Here is a 17258-nt window from a genome sequence, read left to right as displayed (position 1 = left end):
ATTTTTTTCATTCGAATCCTTTACTCGAAGTTAGTGAATCTACACCCCAGTGTTGCTCTCAGATGAGAGTCCATCAGAACAAGAAAAATTCTAGCCGGCAGGAGGCAGCTCGGGGAGATTAGTCATCCCAAAGAAGAGGAGATTTGTTGCCAGACGACTAAGCTCCTGGAATCTGAGTGTGTGCCCTGACCCTAACATACTCCTCTACCTCTTGATCAGTTTTCCACATTCTCATGTTTTTTTCTTATCATTTGTCTCTTAAATAGTTCTCCATTGTTGCTCTACTGTTAAGGGGGCAGTTCACCTTTAAATTAACTTTTAGTATGATGTAAACAGTGATATTCTGAGGCAATTAGTAACTGGTCATTACTATTTGTACATTTTTGTATTTAGGTTTTTGTTCAGCCACTCTCCTGCTTGGTATTTCAGCGGCTATTTGGCTGCTAGGGTGCAATTTACTCTAGAAAACAGACCGTTTGTATAAAAGACAATAGCAATAACACAATAAAAAGCCCCATTTTCTACTCCATCCTCTCAATGCGGTTTCCTCATTTTCATCTCTCCTTTTCTCTCTACTATACTTATGTATAGATATGGGGTGCCACTGTCACACTCACCTAGTCCCTTTTGTACCTTCAACCTCTATTAAGTTTGCCTCTTTCGTTCACCTGTAATTTTAATAGTTTTCTCCTGTCCCCCTCTTGCTTCCACCCTCTTTTCTGTGAATGCCACTCTGTTCTGCTCTTAAATGTTTCTGTTTCCTCTTTCTCCTCATTCCAAATTCTATTTGTCCCCTCCTGCCGTTCTTTACTGGTTTCACTTTCTTCTCTTACTTAAAGGGATCCTGTCATCGGTGAACATGTTTTTTTCAAAACGCATCAGTTAATAGTGCTACTCCAGCAGAATTCTGCACTGAACCCATTTCTCAAAAGAGCAAACAGATTTTTTTATATTCAATTTTGAAATCTAACATGGGGTTAGACATTTTGTCAATTTCCCAGCTGCCCCCAGTCATGTGACTTGTGCCTGCACTTTAGGAGAGAAATGCTTTCTGGCAGGCTGCTGTTTTTCCTTCTCAATGTAACTGAATGTGTCTCAGTGGGACATGGGTTTTTACTATTGAGTGCTGTTCTTAGATCTATCAGTCAGCTGTTATCTTGTGTTAGGGAGCTGCTATCTGGTTACCTTCCCATTGTTCTTTTGTTTGGCTGCTTGGGGGAAAAGGGAGGGGGTGATATCACTCTAACTTGCAGTAAAGAGTGATTGAAGTTTATCAGAGCACAAGTCACATGACTTGGAGCAGCTGGGAAATTGACAATATGTCTAGCCCCATGTCAGATTTCAAAATTGAATATAAAAAAAATCTGTTTGATCTTTTGAGAAATGGATTTCAGTGCAGAATTCTGCTGGAGCAGCACTATAAACTGATTCATTTTGAAAAATTTTTTTTCCCATGACAGTATCCCTTTAAATATTTAACCTTTCCATTGCCCCATTTCCATGGGTGCTGAGGAACCTCTGTACCCCACTACACAACTCAATCTAGGCACCTGCATCCAGCTTTGCTCTGAGGAAATAAAGATGGCTTTTTGCATTTTTTTGGATAAAGTAGGAGTTAGATACATTAAAAATAAGCAAAATTGTCGACCTTGTGTCTTTTTTCAATTTCAAAGTCATAATTTTAAATAAATTTCTATAATTAAGGGCAAACTGTGTCAACACAAATATGTGACTTTACAGCTAAACAATGCATAATTTGCCATCATGTAGAGTAGTACAAATCTATCGGGTCCTCTTTTACCTTTGAGCTGGAGGGCCATCCATAATGATATTAATCCATAAAATCTGCATCGCGTTGAGAGGATTAGGAAAATTCATTAAAGTGGCAAGGGATATTAGAGTTAGCGCAGCTATGCTCCTGTTGAGGGAAACATTACAATGATCAGTAAGAAATATTATAAAGGACCGCAACCCCCTAAGTGAAATGTCTATTGACAATGTTAATAATCAATGATATCAATAATAATATCTGTAGTATTTCTGTATGTAATCTACATGTATATTGTGAATAAAGCGCTGTGGAATATATTGGCAATTTATAAACACGTGTCATTTATAATAACGTTAATCAAATAGAATACAACAAAACTAAATACAGTGAATACAATACAGTGAAATAGAGAACAATCTCAATATCTACTTAATTTTGGCATACACAATGGGGCTTATTTATCAACACTGGAGACTAACATCACTGGCGATGTTGCCCATTGCAACCAATCAGCAATTAGATTTCAACACCTACAAGTTAGAAAGCAAATATCTTATTGGTTGCTATTGGCAACATCACCGTTGAGGTTTGTTTCCAGTGTTAATAAATACGTCCCAATAAGTGCTGCAACGGGAATAACTGAAATTAGGATTTACAGCTGCAGACTGGAAGAAGTTTTGAGGAATAGTATTAGAGCGATAAACTAAAGGCAACATTTTATTTTTTAATACATGGATTTTTAAGTTGACATGGCAAAACACAAAATTGTGGGACCCAGCAACGAATTGTATTAGTGGTTTAATCATTTCTCCATTATACTGACAAGACAAATTTGTACTTACGTGCTAAGCTGGAAGCGTACAAAGTTTTTAATGTTGTTATAGATTCCTTTTCCTTCTTCGATGGCTGACCTGAAATTAAAGCCATTTCACCTCCTGTTACTTATTGGCAAAATTGAGCAAATGAAAGTGCAACCAGACAAAGCTGAGCAAACACATACATGCTTTCTCAGTTAGAAAGAAATATATCCGCTACTGCTCAGCCACAAATTGCTTTCTTTAAGGATGAATCACTTCTAGATATTAGCTCATGAATCTTTCAGTAAATTAGATGAGGAGGTAATATTCAGAATTATGACTAAATTATTTAACGAGAATCACCAATCTGCATTGCGTGGGAATAGTAATAAAAGTTTATAGCTGCTGTGCCACATTGTGGTCCAAAACAAGATGAACCAAAGTTTGGCTGCTGGGTCAATAATCGGATTGTTTGGCCCTCAGGTCAATGATCTGATTATAATGCAGGCCTATAGGGCACCAATTGAAGAGGACAGCATCAACAGATTTTCTAACCTTCCCAATATTGGTCAGGCAGGCTGTTGGGAGGGCCACAAACAGGGGTCAATATAGTGGCAACTTGATCTGAAGAGTTGCCAGTTTTAATTGCCCTCTATATGACCACTTTTAAAGTGCAAGCTTGCTAAGCAGGTCCTACAGTTCCAAGCAAGTTGATTAATGACCTAGCACCATAAAGACTGGACCAGTTTTATTTGGTTTCAGGTCTAGTAGACAATACACAAGACATATTTAACAGAGAACTAAAACACCATACTCACATTATTGTTTGGAAATCATCCTCCACCAAGATCATATCAGCTGCTTCTTTACACACATCTGTTCCAGTTTTCCCCATTGCAATCCCAATGTCAGATGCCTTCAGAGCTACAGCATCATTTACGCCATCACCTGTCATTGCCACCACTGCGCCAATGTTCTGCAGTGACTACACAAACAGAACAATGCACAAGAGCTTAATTCATTAAACAAGTATATGTGATTATTCCTATTTCAGTTTTAAAATATATTCCCACAATCAGTTTAGCTTGCTTGCGCTTGTCTGTTCTGTGGTATTATGTTACTGTAAAGCTTGAACAGATAGCATGAGGGTGTGATAGATGTCCCCTCAGTTAAAATGAAAGTCTAGTGAAAACTATACATAAAGTTCACACAGCAGTTTGCAGTAAAATTATGTATGCAATATTTTATTGTAAGATATATTATAAGCAAGCTAGATTTTCTGATCCAAGGGTCATCCTAATGGCACATTCAAGAAAGGAACTTCATGTTTTAGCTTGGCTATCAACACAAGCTTCCTAGGAACAAACAGTATGCAAAAGACAGTTTGTACAAGATAAAAGAAAAAAAAAAAACCCTAACTACTTATACATAGTTATAGATATTAGGCATTCATATATGTATGTACAGTTATCAACTTTCAAACAAATATAATTTCCCTGTACATTAGTGTTCTCTTAAAATCCCACCATTTAAGATGTTAATACTGTATATATATATAAAGGTATAAAAATATGGTATATTTTAGAGGAAGTAGAACAAAAAAATAAAATGTGTGATTTTTTTTCAGAATGGTGTTAATTGTAAACCCAATTTCAATTCCAAGATTATGTATGATAGCAAATATATTTTCACCCCTAAATCACCTTAAGATGGGCTTCAATGATATATCTAGGTGAACAAACATTCTCCCCAAGTTTCACCTTAACCAGCATTCAGGTCACAAGAGAAAATCAAATAATTCAGTCCAACTGCATGGACTAGAGCACATCTGGTGTTTTTATAAAATACAAATGTCTCATGTATCATTTATTTGTTCATATTTAAGGGGGGGGGGTGAACAAAACTAAGCCAATGTTCCTACAGTTCTGTTTCATTCTTTATTACCACCAACTTTTAATGATTTATCCTGAAATTTCTATAATCAAAAAAAAAAAAAAAAATCTTACCTTCACAATTTTTAATTTGTGCCGGGGACTGGCTCTATAAAACACAGAAACCTATAAAATACATTGAAAATCAAAAAGTTAAGGAATAATTGATAGAGTTATCAACACCATCACATGGTGGGTTACTAGACAGTACTTTGTTTCACACATTCCAATCTACACCTTAGGAATACAGCCCACCCAAATATCTGTTGTGAATCACTTTCCAATGAAATGAATGGAAAGATCCATTGCTCAGTCTGCACAGAATCATTTATTGTGGCCGTCAGCTAACCCAGCACACTTCCCATTCATGTCAAAAGGAAATAAGCTGCAGTAGGTAGTGACCATTTTAGTCTGTGAGCAGTGGTTATGTATAATAATAACTTCAAGCAAACAGATGACGAGTAAATGTAAATAATGTTAGGTCTCTACCTGTTGCATAATTTGAAATTTATTACATTAAATCTTTAAAGCTCACAGTTGGTTTCTTTATAGCACAAGTTCCCAGAGAATTGATCCCTGACCTATGGTAGTAGCACAACAGATTAGTGGTAACATAATAGATTATTTCACAGAACTAGGTTCACTGAGGAAGCAATTTAGAAATCTGCATTAAAATAAAAGCTAATTTTTTAGTGCAGGGACGAGTGCAAGAGGTGTGAAACCGTACCCTTAAGATGCATACAAAGAACACTTGAGACTGTATCCATGACAGACGCAGGACACTAACACAGGTGTAAGAGTGCCCTGTAGTTAATGGCTGCCTTTAGTGGGACTCTAGTATTAAACATGGGGCTACATTCTACCTAGTTAAAAAAAACAATATAATATATACCATTGCATAGGACTATGCAAATATTACTAACCTTTGATACCATTTGTGAAAGCTGCTGAATGTCCATTATATCGACATCTTCACCTGAGAGAGACTGCAGGCCTTTTGAATAAAAACCTAAACGACTGGCTGTAAAGAAAAAACATTTATATCATGAAGGTGCATAAGATGAAGAAAGAAAGAAGGGAAATAACTACTAGAAATACTTTCCATATAACAATTCTTACTTATTCTATAGACAAAAAATGTAACAATGTTGAGAGAGAAACACACAAAGAACCCAGAAATAACCAATGTACTTAAAAAAATAGAGAAAGGAGGAACATTTACGTTAGTCAGGCAGTTAGTCAGGCAGTTCAAATGAACAAGCAAATCTTGAGGATTTTTAGTTTTTGGATTCATTTTTATGTTGAATTACTGCAGAACCAACGACTATAGCATATATCAAATAAGCTTTAGGGTTATGGAAAGATTTTGAGAGGAAAGAATGAGGAGTCTCCACCAGCTTTTGAAAACTAGTTTCTACAAGCAAGGCAGACTCTGCAGTTCTCTATGGAACCAAGATAAATCCAGAAACAGGATTATAATTAAACATTTTGTTAAGCATTTTGCAAGAAAAGCACATTAGCCTAACATGCAGGTCTTGTGAAAAAAATTATACAAAATTTTACAATTTGTTTTACACTGCTGGTAGCAGCTCCCTTTCCAGTGTTTAGCAACAGCAGCTGGAGGCTCCTGGAGGCTGCAGCCTTATGTAGGCTACGGCCAGTGGAAACGCTACTAGTTTATGGTGCATTAGACCTTATTCTGAACTCCTACATCTGCTAGAGGCTTACATTTTGAGGACCCAAATTTGTTGGGAGAGTGTGCGAGCCACAAAGGAGATTGGTCGTGGTAATGAACCGAGTTTCTCACTAATGTTTATATTTGTATATCCTTTTTCAAATATCCATTTTAGTATATACAGTTGTGTTCAGAATAACTGCAGTCCAACATTACTAACCTAATCACTGTTTTTGGTAGAAATTATATTTCTACATGGCAAATAATTTACTAGAAGGTGTAGTAGAGCAATAGAAAACCAACAGACCCAAAAGTCATGACATGCATGCTGCTGATTCTGTGTAATTGAATCATTAATTGAGGCTTGTTCAAAATAATAGCAGTGTTCAATATAATAGCTTGTTCAAAATAATAGCAGTGTGGAGTTAAATTAGTGAGGTCATTCATTCTGTGAAAAAACAGGTGTCAATTATGGCCCTTATTTAAGGAAGGAAGGAAGGCAGCAAATGTTGTGCATGCTGCTTATAGTGCATTTCTCTCTGAAAATCTTTATAAAATGGCTCATTCCAGACATTGTTCAAAAGAACAGGGTACTTTGATTAAAAATTTGATTGGAGAGGGAAAAACACAAAGAAGTGCGGAAAAACTGCTCAGCTAAAATGATCTCAACTGCTTTAAAATGGTAACCAAAACCTGAAAAACTTGGAAGAAAATGGAACACTACAATTCGAATGGATAGAAGAATAGCCAAAATGGCTAATACTCAGCCAATAATCAGCTCCAGGAAGATCACAGAAGGTCTTAAGTTACCTGTGAGTACTGTTACAATTAGAAGACGCCTATGTGAAAATAAGCTATCGGCAAGAAGCCCCTGCAAAGTTCCATTGTTGAAAAAAAAAAAAAAAAAAAAAAAAAGAGAGAGAGAGAGAGAGATGTGCTGAGGAGGTCACAACTTGACAAAGAACGCATTGACTGGTCTAAAGAGGAAAGGTGCAACGTTTTGTAGACTGATGAAAGCAAGATTGTTCTTTTTGGGTCTAGGGGGGCCAACCCCCAAACAATGAATGCAAGCCACAGTAAACTGTGCAGCATGGTGGCGCAAGCATCATGATATAGGGTAAAATGAAGAAAACTGGAGAGCCTTCCAAAGTAACTTAATGTAGTTTTTATTGAAGTTCAACTACATTAAGTTACTTTGGAAGGCTCTCCAGTTTTCTTCATTCTACATGATATTGCAGTGGAGATGGCTACTCCATTATTCTGTTGATGAGCCTGAATGAAAAACGTAGCTGGGAGGAACATCTGGGAATCTACTGATTACATCATGATATGGGGATGTTTCTCATACTATGGTGTTGGGCCAATTTATCAAATAGCAGGGATCATGGATCAGTTTCAAAACATCAATACTTAGAGGTCATGCTGTCTTATGCCGAACAGGAAATGTCCTTGAAATAGGCAAAAGACAATGACAGCCAAACACACCAGTAAATGAGCACATCTTGGTTCCAGACGAACAAGATTTACATTATTGAGTGGCCAGCCCAATCCCCAGACTTTAATCCAATAGAAAGCTTGCGGGGCGACATAAAAAAAAAATGCTGTTTCTGAAGCAAAACAAAGAAATGCAGAACATAACAGGTGCCAGAAGTTGGTTAACTCCATGCAACACATATGTGCAACAGTTCTCAGAAACAGTGGTTATAACTACATATTTAGTGATTCAAAGGAAAGCAAAATCTTTTTTCAGTTTATACAGTGAATGTTTAAAGTTTTTAAAGAAGAATGCAGACACTGTTTTTTTTTGTTTTTTTAGAAAAGCCGAATATTCCATTTTCTTTGCTTTATGTAAGAAATGACAGAAACATAATTTTTCCTCATGTTTTGATTTGGAATAGAATCTGTTGTGTTCCCAATGCATTTGTATGTATGGAAATACAAGGTACTATAAAGATTTTGAGTTTTATTCCCTTTTTTAAATGCACTGCTATTATTCTCAACTCCACTGTATGTCTTATTTGCATATTAGGGCTACAATGTTAATAGGTCTGTCAATGATGCTATGAGTGCTAAAAGGAAACATTAACTAACCATCCAACTGCTGGCAGAAAGTGTGTTTCTGCTAGAGTGTATAATAATGAATTGGTGAACTACCCATGACTGCTGTAAAACAGTTGTTGTGGATAAGCTAATTTTTTGAGTGTTGTTGTTGTTGTTTTTGGGGTGTGACTGTGCTTCTAACCTGTGTGTAAGGTGAGATGGTGCTGAAGTGTTTAACCCCTTATAGCCACAACCGTTACATGCGTCTGAGGTTGTGTATGGGTACAGCAATAAAAAGGTGGTTAAAAGAGCGTTGTTCTAAGAGATGAAGAGCATTGTTCTAAGAGATGGCTAAATATGGTAAAAATTACTTTCCTTCCTGCTTTCTAATGTGTGCGTTAATGTTTATCTAATAGAATACCAAAAGCTAAATTTTTGCAATTTGGCTTGAATTTTCTAGAATTTCCTAGGACACTAGAAACAATATCAAACCAAGGTTAAAAAAAAGTCATCAATCTGTTTCCAAAAGTTCCACCCCATGTTGACTAGTAGTGGTTGTCAGCAAGATGTCATATGATGGTGTCAAGTTAACAACCGAGTATTTTATAAAGACTACTAGAGAAGTGGACAAAAGGTCTGTTGCATAATGTGCAGTGTCAAGGCAAAGAAAGGGTTACACAAGACTGTGCATTGCTGATGCATATCTGTATTCACACATATTAGGTGTTTAATTGCTTCCCACGTGGTGGTTCCAGAAAAGCCACTGCAGTAGGTATCTAAACAGACTGCTAATTAGCCAGTATACATTTGCATTTTATAATGGTCCAGTATCAAACAGGTGATATTTTTAAAATTTGAATATTTTAATATGTATTAGATTTAAATTCTAAATGTCATCAAATAATTGAGGATGGTGAAAAAAATGTATTGGAAACAATGTAATTGTGTGTGTCTTTGTTATAGTAAGCATCTGTTCATGGAAGTTCTTCTTTTCTCAACAGGAATTGGACAGCACTCAAGTATGCCATAAAGCCTGTATGTGGTCCTGCTACAATTTAGAAATAAGTATCTTAAGCGGCCAGAAAAAGCATAAAGCAAATATGCTTCACAAGCCTAATCTACCCTAGTATGCAAATGATATGGAGGAAAAAAAATATTTTCCCATAGCTTATTCCTACTAATGAGTTTACGCAATTATTTATTTCTCATAAAGAAAGCAAATTGCTAACACATGTTCTTTATATGATATTTGGTCCTGGTTGGCGAATAGTGTTTTAGAACAAGCACTATTTTACAACTTTTAACTTAAGGATATTACAAATAAAAAAAAAAGCAACCACAAGAGGCCTCTGTGAGACACACTTCACATAACAAATGATAAAGGAAAGCTATGTTATTTAAAGCAAAATCTACCTTTCCCCATGCCAACCTCCTGGGGTTTTTGGGCATTGTCTCTTCCTTTAAGACCAGGATTTTGAAAGGAATTTTGAAAGCAAGTTGATGGATACACATTGGTATTGCATCTCACCACTAAAGAACAGAAGGAGTGCACCAGAACTAGAAAAGCGAGTTAAGCTGCACAAAGGCATTAAAAGGCATTATTGAACACAGCATGTACCATGCAATTATGTCTAGCATAAGCATTCCCTTCTCCTAAGAAAATGGTTGCATCTTACTATTTTTAAAAGTTCTAACTCACCTCATTTCACAGATCTAGAACTGTGAGGCCTCTGCTAAGTTAATAAAGTTGGAAAACTACGATACAAATCACAGTGAAATACATTGCAATGACTATGATAACCGGCATGTTCACAGACAAATTTGTGTTGGTTTGAAGTCATCTGATTTCAGCTTATATGGTGAGTCAATGTAGCACCAGCATTTAATAATTCAATAATATACAATTTATGTTCATCATTCAGAGAAACATGAAAACTTTCTTGCTATTTCCAAAGAAATACAGTCGTACATGAAAGATTGTTAACTCTTTCATATGTTCTAATTTTTTATATGAATGTGAACTAAAGCATCAAATGATTTTCAAATAAGTCCTAAAAGTATAAAGTAGTTAATCATGTTTTGAAAAAAATTGATGATCCAATAAAATATCTGTGTATGGCAAAAGTAAGTGAATTTTTAGGATTATCACGCACACACACACGCACGAGTTGTTGATGCCCATAAAGCTGGAAACTGTCCCTACCAAATTTAGACTACACCAGTTAGACAGATTGTGTACAAATGGAGGAAATTCAAGTCCGTTGTTACCCTACCCAAAAACAGTCAACCATCAAACTGAAAGGTGCTTAATAGTATGAGAGGTTACAAAGGAACCCAGAGTAACAGCTAAGCAATGAAAGGCCTGGCTCACACTGGCAAATGTTGATGTTTAGGATTCCACCATCAGGAGAACACTGAACAGCAATGGTGTTTATGGCTGGGTAGCAAAAACTGCTGTCCCCCAAAAATATTGCTGAACATGTACAGTCTGCTAATGATCATGTAGACAAAAAAGAACTGGAAGAATGCTTCGTGGTGATGGGAGTGTTCTGGTTTGGCCCTATTTTGCTGTATTTGGGCCTGGACTGCTTCATTGATGGAACAATGAACTATACCAAAGAATTCAAAAGGAAAATGACACCGCATTTGTCCATGAACCGAATCTCAAGAGATAGCGGGTCATGCAGCAAGACAATCATCCTAAACACACAAGTCATACTACCAAAGAATAATTAAAGAAGAATAAAGTGAATGTTCTGAAATGCCCAAGACAAAGCCTGAACCTTAATCTAATTAAAATGTTGTCGAAAGACCTACCGCTAGCAGTTCATGTGAGGAAATCCACCAATATTCAAGAGCTGAAGCTCTTCTGTATGGAGGAATGAGCTAAAATTCCTGTTGATGTGCAGGACTTGGACATATAGTTGCCGTTATTGCTCCACAAATGGGTCATACCAAATAATGAGAGCACAATTCATTTACTTTTGCCACATGCAGATGTCATTTTTTTTTACTAAATACATGACCAAATATAATATTTTTTGATTCATTTGTTTCTTCTTCATCTACTTTTAGGACTTGTTTGAAAATCAGATGATGTTTTAGGTCACAATCATATAAAAATATAGAACATTTGAAAGAGTTCACAAACTTTCACACACCACTGTACTTTATACATATATTCGAGTTTAAAGGGGCAGATTTATCATAAGGTGATATTAGTGCTTGCCACAGAAAAATATACCCACTTTGTATTTATTATGTTAAATACAGTTTTAAAAATCCCATTGTAATGAATAAAAAGAATTCAGTAATATGAGACACATATTACATAAAGGTAAGATGTAAAAGAAAACCAGGAAAGAGTTCAAAGCATCAAAACAACTTTCTTCATACCAATTGCAACAGCGGTTTCCTGGGAGTCTCCAGTAATCATTTTAATGGCAACTCCAGAGCGAATAAGTGTACTGACTGCTTCTTTGACACCTGTTCTTGGAGGATCAATCATGCCTACTAGACCAAGAAACATCAGCTGTCCCAGTTCAGGACCAGATGCCATAGCAATAACTGCAGGGGAAGAAAAAAAGGTTTTATACAGCTTTAATGTGTACCAGAAAATGTGCCTGTATATAGTACTGATTATTATATTCAGACCACTTTATTACTCTTACACCATTTGAGCTACATTGAGTGGATCTAGCATGCCTATGGGTACTTATCATGGGGAAGTAGTTTTAAAAGTGTGACTCAATAGTTTAGTTTGCTTTAATAACATGGTCTCCATCTTGCCTGGGAATAACTTTGATTTGTGGAGCTGCCTTTTCCCAACCTGTACATGTTTAGCCTATGCACGTGTGCACATTTCCCAAATGCTGAAACTTCACACATCGCTAATTGCTGACCATGATTGGAAAAAGGGAGGGCGAGTGAGTGCAGACCACTCTACCGATTTATTTCATACAACTTTTATGCAAAACATGTTTGGATGCAGTGATTGAGACAAGGCACAATGACAGTTTCATATTGAGGATTGATTTATAGTTGTTTTGAGATTGTTCCCAAGAAGTAAAGACTTTTTTCAATTATTTTCCATTATTTATTTTTTACTGTTTTTCAAAAATCGAAGTTTAAAGTTGAATGTTCCTGTCTCTGGTGTTTGAGTCTGGCAGCTCAGTAATTCAGGTGCAGATTCTGAACTGTTACAATTTACAACATTTAGTTGATACTAATACTCCAGAGATACTGCTGAGAAAAGTAACTATTGTATCAATTCTAACAACTGCCAGTAATGAAACCCAGAGATTCTGTTCAGCAGGGACAAAGATAAGAAATTCATCAACTAAATGTATCAATTTAAAACAGTTTACAGGGTCGGCGACCCCCCCTCCCGGAGCTGCTTCAGAAGGTGAAAAATTACACTTCACACTTCAATATTAGAAAAACAGTCACACATAGTAAATAGAAAGTAATTGGAAAAAGGCTTTATTTCTTTATCTGAAAACAACTAGTTGTTTGAAGGTGAACCACCTCTTTAAACTTTATTTCTTTAGCTTTCTACATACATACCCCGTAGGCCAGCAGTACCCATATAAGCAGTCTCTTGTTGATAAAGTTCTCTTTGCTGCTGAGTCAGAGGTAAGGTCTGGCCCTTGCTGTTGTATGTGGTGCAGTATTTAATAACTTGCTCATAAGCCCCTTTCATAAAGCAAATTTCTGGCTTATCCTGCAGGAAAAAATATGCAGTTTAGTTTATAGGTTTTAAAAGGTTTATAGTCAACCACTGTGCCCCACTACAGAATCATTTGGCACTTTCTAGAGCAGATTACATTAATATTAGGCCTAGACACAACATATGCAGCATACTGAATATTTCAGTCAGCATCAGTGGTAAAAGTATTCTATTACAAGTATTCTTTAACACTACATACACAAATCAATAAAAGTTGTAAAATGTTTTCAGTGTGCACTGGGGAAGAGAGACCAGGTGATAGTAAAAGAGGTACAAAGTCTGCACCCACACACACAGCACATTTGGACTTGCAACATCAATGTTCACTAGGCACAGGTTCAGTAGTTTAACTGTGTTTATCATGCTCTGAACCTCCATCCATCAGGTAAAAAAATGTTCTGCTATAAATGCATTTAAATTGCAGAAACCTTTAAAGGTGTACAGTACTTATGTATATACAAATCTGTATCAACATTTAAAAGCAATGTAGGAAGAGAGGGCCCCTCTGAACTCACGGATGTCCGCTTCTCATTAAAGGAACAGTAGCACCAAAAAATTAAAGTGTCTTAAAGTAATGAAAATATAATTTACTGTTGCCCTATGGTTGTAAAACTGGTGTGTTTGCTTCAGAAACGCTTTCATAGTTTTTATAAACTATGCTGCTGTGTAGCCATGGGGGCAGCCATTCAAAGCTGAAAAAGGAGCAAAGGCACAGGATACACAACAGATAACAGATAAGCTTTGTAGTATACAATGGGATTCTTTAGACTTTATCTGTTATCTACTGTGTATTCTGTGCTTGAATGGCTGCCCCCATGACTACGCAGCAGCTTACTTATATGAACTATCAGTCTTTCTGAAGCAAGCAGACCAGTTGTAACAGTGCAGGACAACAGTATATTATATTACCATTCCTTTAAAACACTTTCATTTTTTTATGTTACTGTTCCTTTAACTTTAAGTACATGATTTGCACTAGCTGTATGGGTGCTTGCTCATCTACATCTTTGGTCGCAGACACTACACAAAAGGAAAGTGAGCAGTAACTCCAAGTTTTCAGACAAAACTTTAATCATTTATCACTGCCTTTAATTATATGGCTATACTTTTAAATAGTATAGTAAAGGTTTTTCCTTTTGCATAGTATCAGCATTTAAAGTTAATAAAGACAGAACTGTAGAAAAGATTTCTACTTGCATTTAGATTTCAGCCCTACAAACCAATTTCCCATCTAATCAAAATGGTTCTTTTTCCTACTAAGAAATACACATTATATTATTGTAGTACATCCCAAGCATAAATTCTTAACAGTACCTGCTGGGTTCTGTGCACACATTTTACAGCCATCCACTTTTGCTCTGAGCTGAATGGATACTCTGCTCTCCTTATGAAGTCATGTCTAAGAGCTTCAAGCCCCATCTGTTGAAAGTGATTGCTTAAATGAATACTCTTTCAAATCTAATATACATTTATCAACAATGCAGTGATTGACTGAGAAATATGTACCAAAAAAAATCTGCTCATCTTTGGAATTATATTTGTTCTCCCACAGGTCACGGTCAGAAATCTAGGTTTCCTATGTGGCCCAGAGATGTAAGCGTAACTACTACACTAAAGTACTTAACAATTACCTCAATTTACACAGTATCACTTTTAAACCAATGACACATGAGGTTTCAGTGACTCAGAGGCTGGAAAATACTTGCTCATGTCAGGATGAAAATGGCTGTATGTCAGGATCAAAATGGCTGTTGACTTTCTTTCTTTGCATTATTGCACATAAATGAAGCAGTTAGAATACAGTAATACAGAGACCCTTGCTGCACAGGGCAATGCCACACAGGGAGTTTTGTTACCTACGTGAAATCTCACTGGTGGACAGACAGCAATATACCCAGACATATACGTTTATTTAATAGTACTGTAATTGCTGTAGCCCTGCCAGTGCGCTAGATGGTGGTGCTGTCCCCCAAAAATATTCAGGTGATGCCAATTAGATCCCAGAACCTGCTGCCCACTCCCCATCCACAGGCAGGAAGGCAGCTCAGGAAGGGGGTTTCTTTATAACTTTAAAGTATAAATAATAACGTCAATGGTTAATTTGAAAGTGCTCACTGCTGCTCTTTGTACAAATAATGCTAGAACACTAGTATCGACATAGCAATTACAATGTTATTCATTTAGACGTTTTTAGGGGCATTGTTATCGGTCTTTGAGCATGATTTCACACAGACTGCAAAACACCCTATGTGCCATTTCCCTTTGAATTAGGAATTAAAAATATGCAATTTATCCAGTATTCACCCACTATAGTAAGTACTTACGTTAGCAAGTAAAACCGTTATTTGTCATACAATGAAAGTGCAAAACCATAAAAAGAACAAACCACAGGTCTCCAGATTTTAATGTATACAGTAATACAATGGGAAATGAGCTGAAATATGATATTTAAGAAGAAGGGTTATAAATACATTGAATAACCTTTCAAAAACCACAGAGATGACAAAGTAAATGATATATATATTGAAAATGAATTGGTTTTATTTACTTTCAGTACATTTCAGCCAGTGGAGAAGTGCTGGGATCTGCTGATCCCTCCACTACATTCAATAACTGAATAAGAGGTGGTCCCAGGGGTTCCTGGTGCTTCTTCACCAGGTGAAATGTGCAAAAGGAGGGGAAAACAAAATTTTAAAGGACATGCCCTAACATAAACCTAAAACAATTATAAAAAGTATGTTTCTCGTGTATAATGAATATTGCAGGACATTCTCTGCCACCCTGTGACACTAAGCTTGTTATCAAACTTCTGACCATTGGGCATACAGCCATCAAATTCTGCATAACATCTATAAATCTAGAAAAACAGAAATAAAACACATGCTGCGTTTTATGTCCTCTAAGAAACAAAAGCAATTTATTAATACCATTATTAAATAAATATTAATTGTGCTGAATGAACAGTGGCAAACAGAATCTGTAGAGTCTCAGAGTCTTAGTTTAGTTTTCTGTGTCTAGACATCAGCTATTATGCTTTTACTTGAATATTCAACTGAACTTGTTTCTATAAAATAAAGTTGGCCATTCATAGAGAGATTCACTCGTTTGGTAAGGTTGCCAAAGATACTGTCTTTCATTAAAAGTTATTCAATATCTCTTGAATCTGAGAAGCTAAGCCTGTTACCTTGCCAGTTGTCCCACACTGCATCTTGTTTCTACCATTCTAAATCTCTTAATACAAAGGGTGACAAAGTGCTCTGCTGGCTAAAATTATTTTAGAATGGAAAGAAAAAGACTTTGCAAACAGAATAAAATAAGTGAGGATCTTGCATATCTTAAAGATATCTCCATTATGTGCAGTAAAGAGGGCAGCCATTGCTCATGTATTTTATATCTAGGTCTGGCCACAGGCCAACCATGGACATAAGCCAATGATACACACAGCATTTTGAACACTGCTGGGCAGAAACAGTGTTGGTCAAATTGCCCCTGTATGTGTCACTGCACCTTATACTACTGAAGAGAAAGCATCATATGGGGTGCCCAAAGAGTGGTGGCAGGCGGACCTCAGCATCACAATTTCAAACAAGTGTTTTGATGCTGAGGTCTGCTTATCATTACTTTGTGTGCATACAATAGAGCATGTGGATAAATGGATATGGTTATTTCTCATGCTACAATTAACTATGGAAAATAAATTGCTACATTCAAAAAAAACCCCAAAAAAAAACCTGGAATAAATGGATGCGCCTGTTGGTATTCTTTCCCCAAACTTGACTGCATTAATAAATGGATGACCCCAGTATCAGAATATATATTAAAGATGCATCAAATCCAAAACTTCTTATGGGATTCAGCTGAACATTTGCACTTTTTGCAGGGTATGGCCAAATCCTAAATGTTTAGCTAAACCAAATCTAAACCCTTTCCTGATAACATCAAGTGTCATCATTTTGAAATTAAATGGGTTCTATATATTATAATGGGCAAGGGCACCTGTGACACACGTATTCCTTTTGTCCTGAACTGGCACTGTATTTCTAATACATTTAATCTCCCATGTTGTAGCAGGCAGAGCTGCTAAATAACATGAAGGGCTACTGGCTCATTTAATTCCCATAGGGACGCACCTTTAGTCATATTGACTCCACAGTTGAATGAATTACTGCACTCAGTGGCATGCATTTTTTTCAACAGACCAGACCAAGTTCTAAACACAGAGTGTGCTATGTGCATGAACATAAAAGCAAAGGCAGCAAAAGTCATTCCGATGGGATAAAGAAGAAAAACATATCACTTACTTTCATAGAAAGAG

General features: G+C 36.4%; 1 protein-coding gene across 5 annotated transcripts in view; it reads right to left on the bottom strand.

The window, feature by feature from the left end:
* atp2c1.L (ATPase, Ca++ transporting, type 2C, member 1 L homeolog) overlaps window positions 1–17258 on the bottom strand; it is a 70395-nt gene that overhangs the window by 6359 nt on the left and 46778 nt on the right. For all 5 annotated transcript variants that reach the window (XM_041567544.1, XM_018269328.2, XM_018269330.2 and 2 more), the window contains 9 exons: window positions 17245–17258; window positions 14258–14362; window positions 12781–12937; window positions 11611–11781; window positions 5423–5520; window positions 4575–4625; window positions 3387–3553; window positions 2614–2682; window positions 1802–1918 (listed from right to left, as the gene is read on the bottom strand). The exon at window positions 17245–17258 is cut by the window's right edge and continues 76 nt beyond it. In XM_041567544.1, the coding sequence (XP_041423478.1) occupies window positions 1802–1918; window positions 2614–2682; window positions 3387–3553; window positions 4575–4625; window positions 5423–5520; window positions 11611–11781; window positions 12781–12937; window positions 14258–14362; window positions 17245–17258 (949 nt within the window). The remainder of the gene's footprint in view (window positions 1–1801; window positions 1919–2613; window positions 2683–3386; window positions 3554–4574; window positions 4626–5422; window positions 5521–11610; window positions 11782–12780; window positions 12938–14257; window positions 14363–17244) is intronic.

Source organism: Xenopus laevis, chromosome 6S (genome assembly GCF_017654675.1).
Source record: "Xenopus laevis strain J_2021 chromosome 6S, Xenopus_laevis_v10.1, whole genome shotgun sequence".
NCBI lineage: Eukaryota > Metazoa > Chordata > Amphibia > Anura > Pipidae > Xenopus > Xenopus laevis.
The sequence above is the reverse complement of the archived record's forward strand: the minus strand, read 5'-3'. Positions and strand labels throughout refer to the sequence as shown.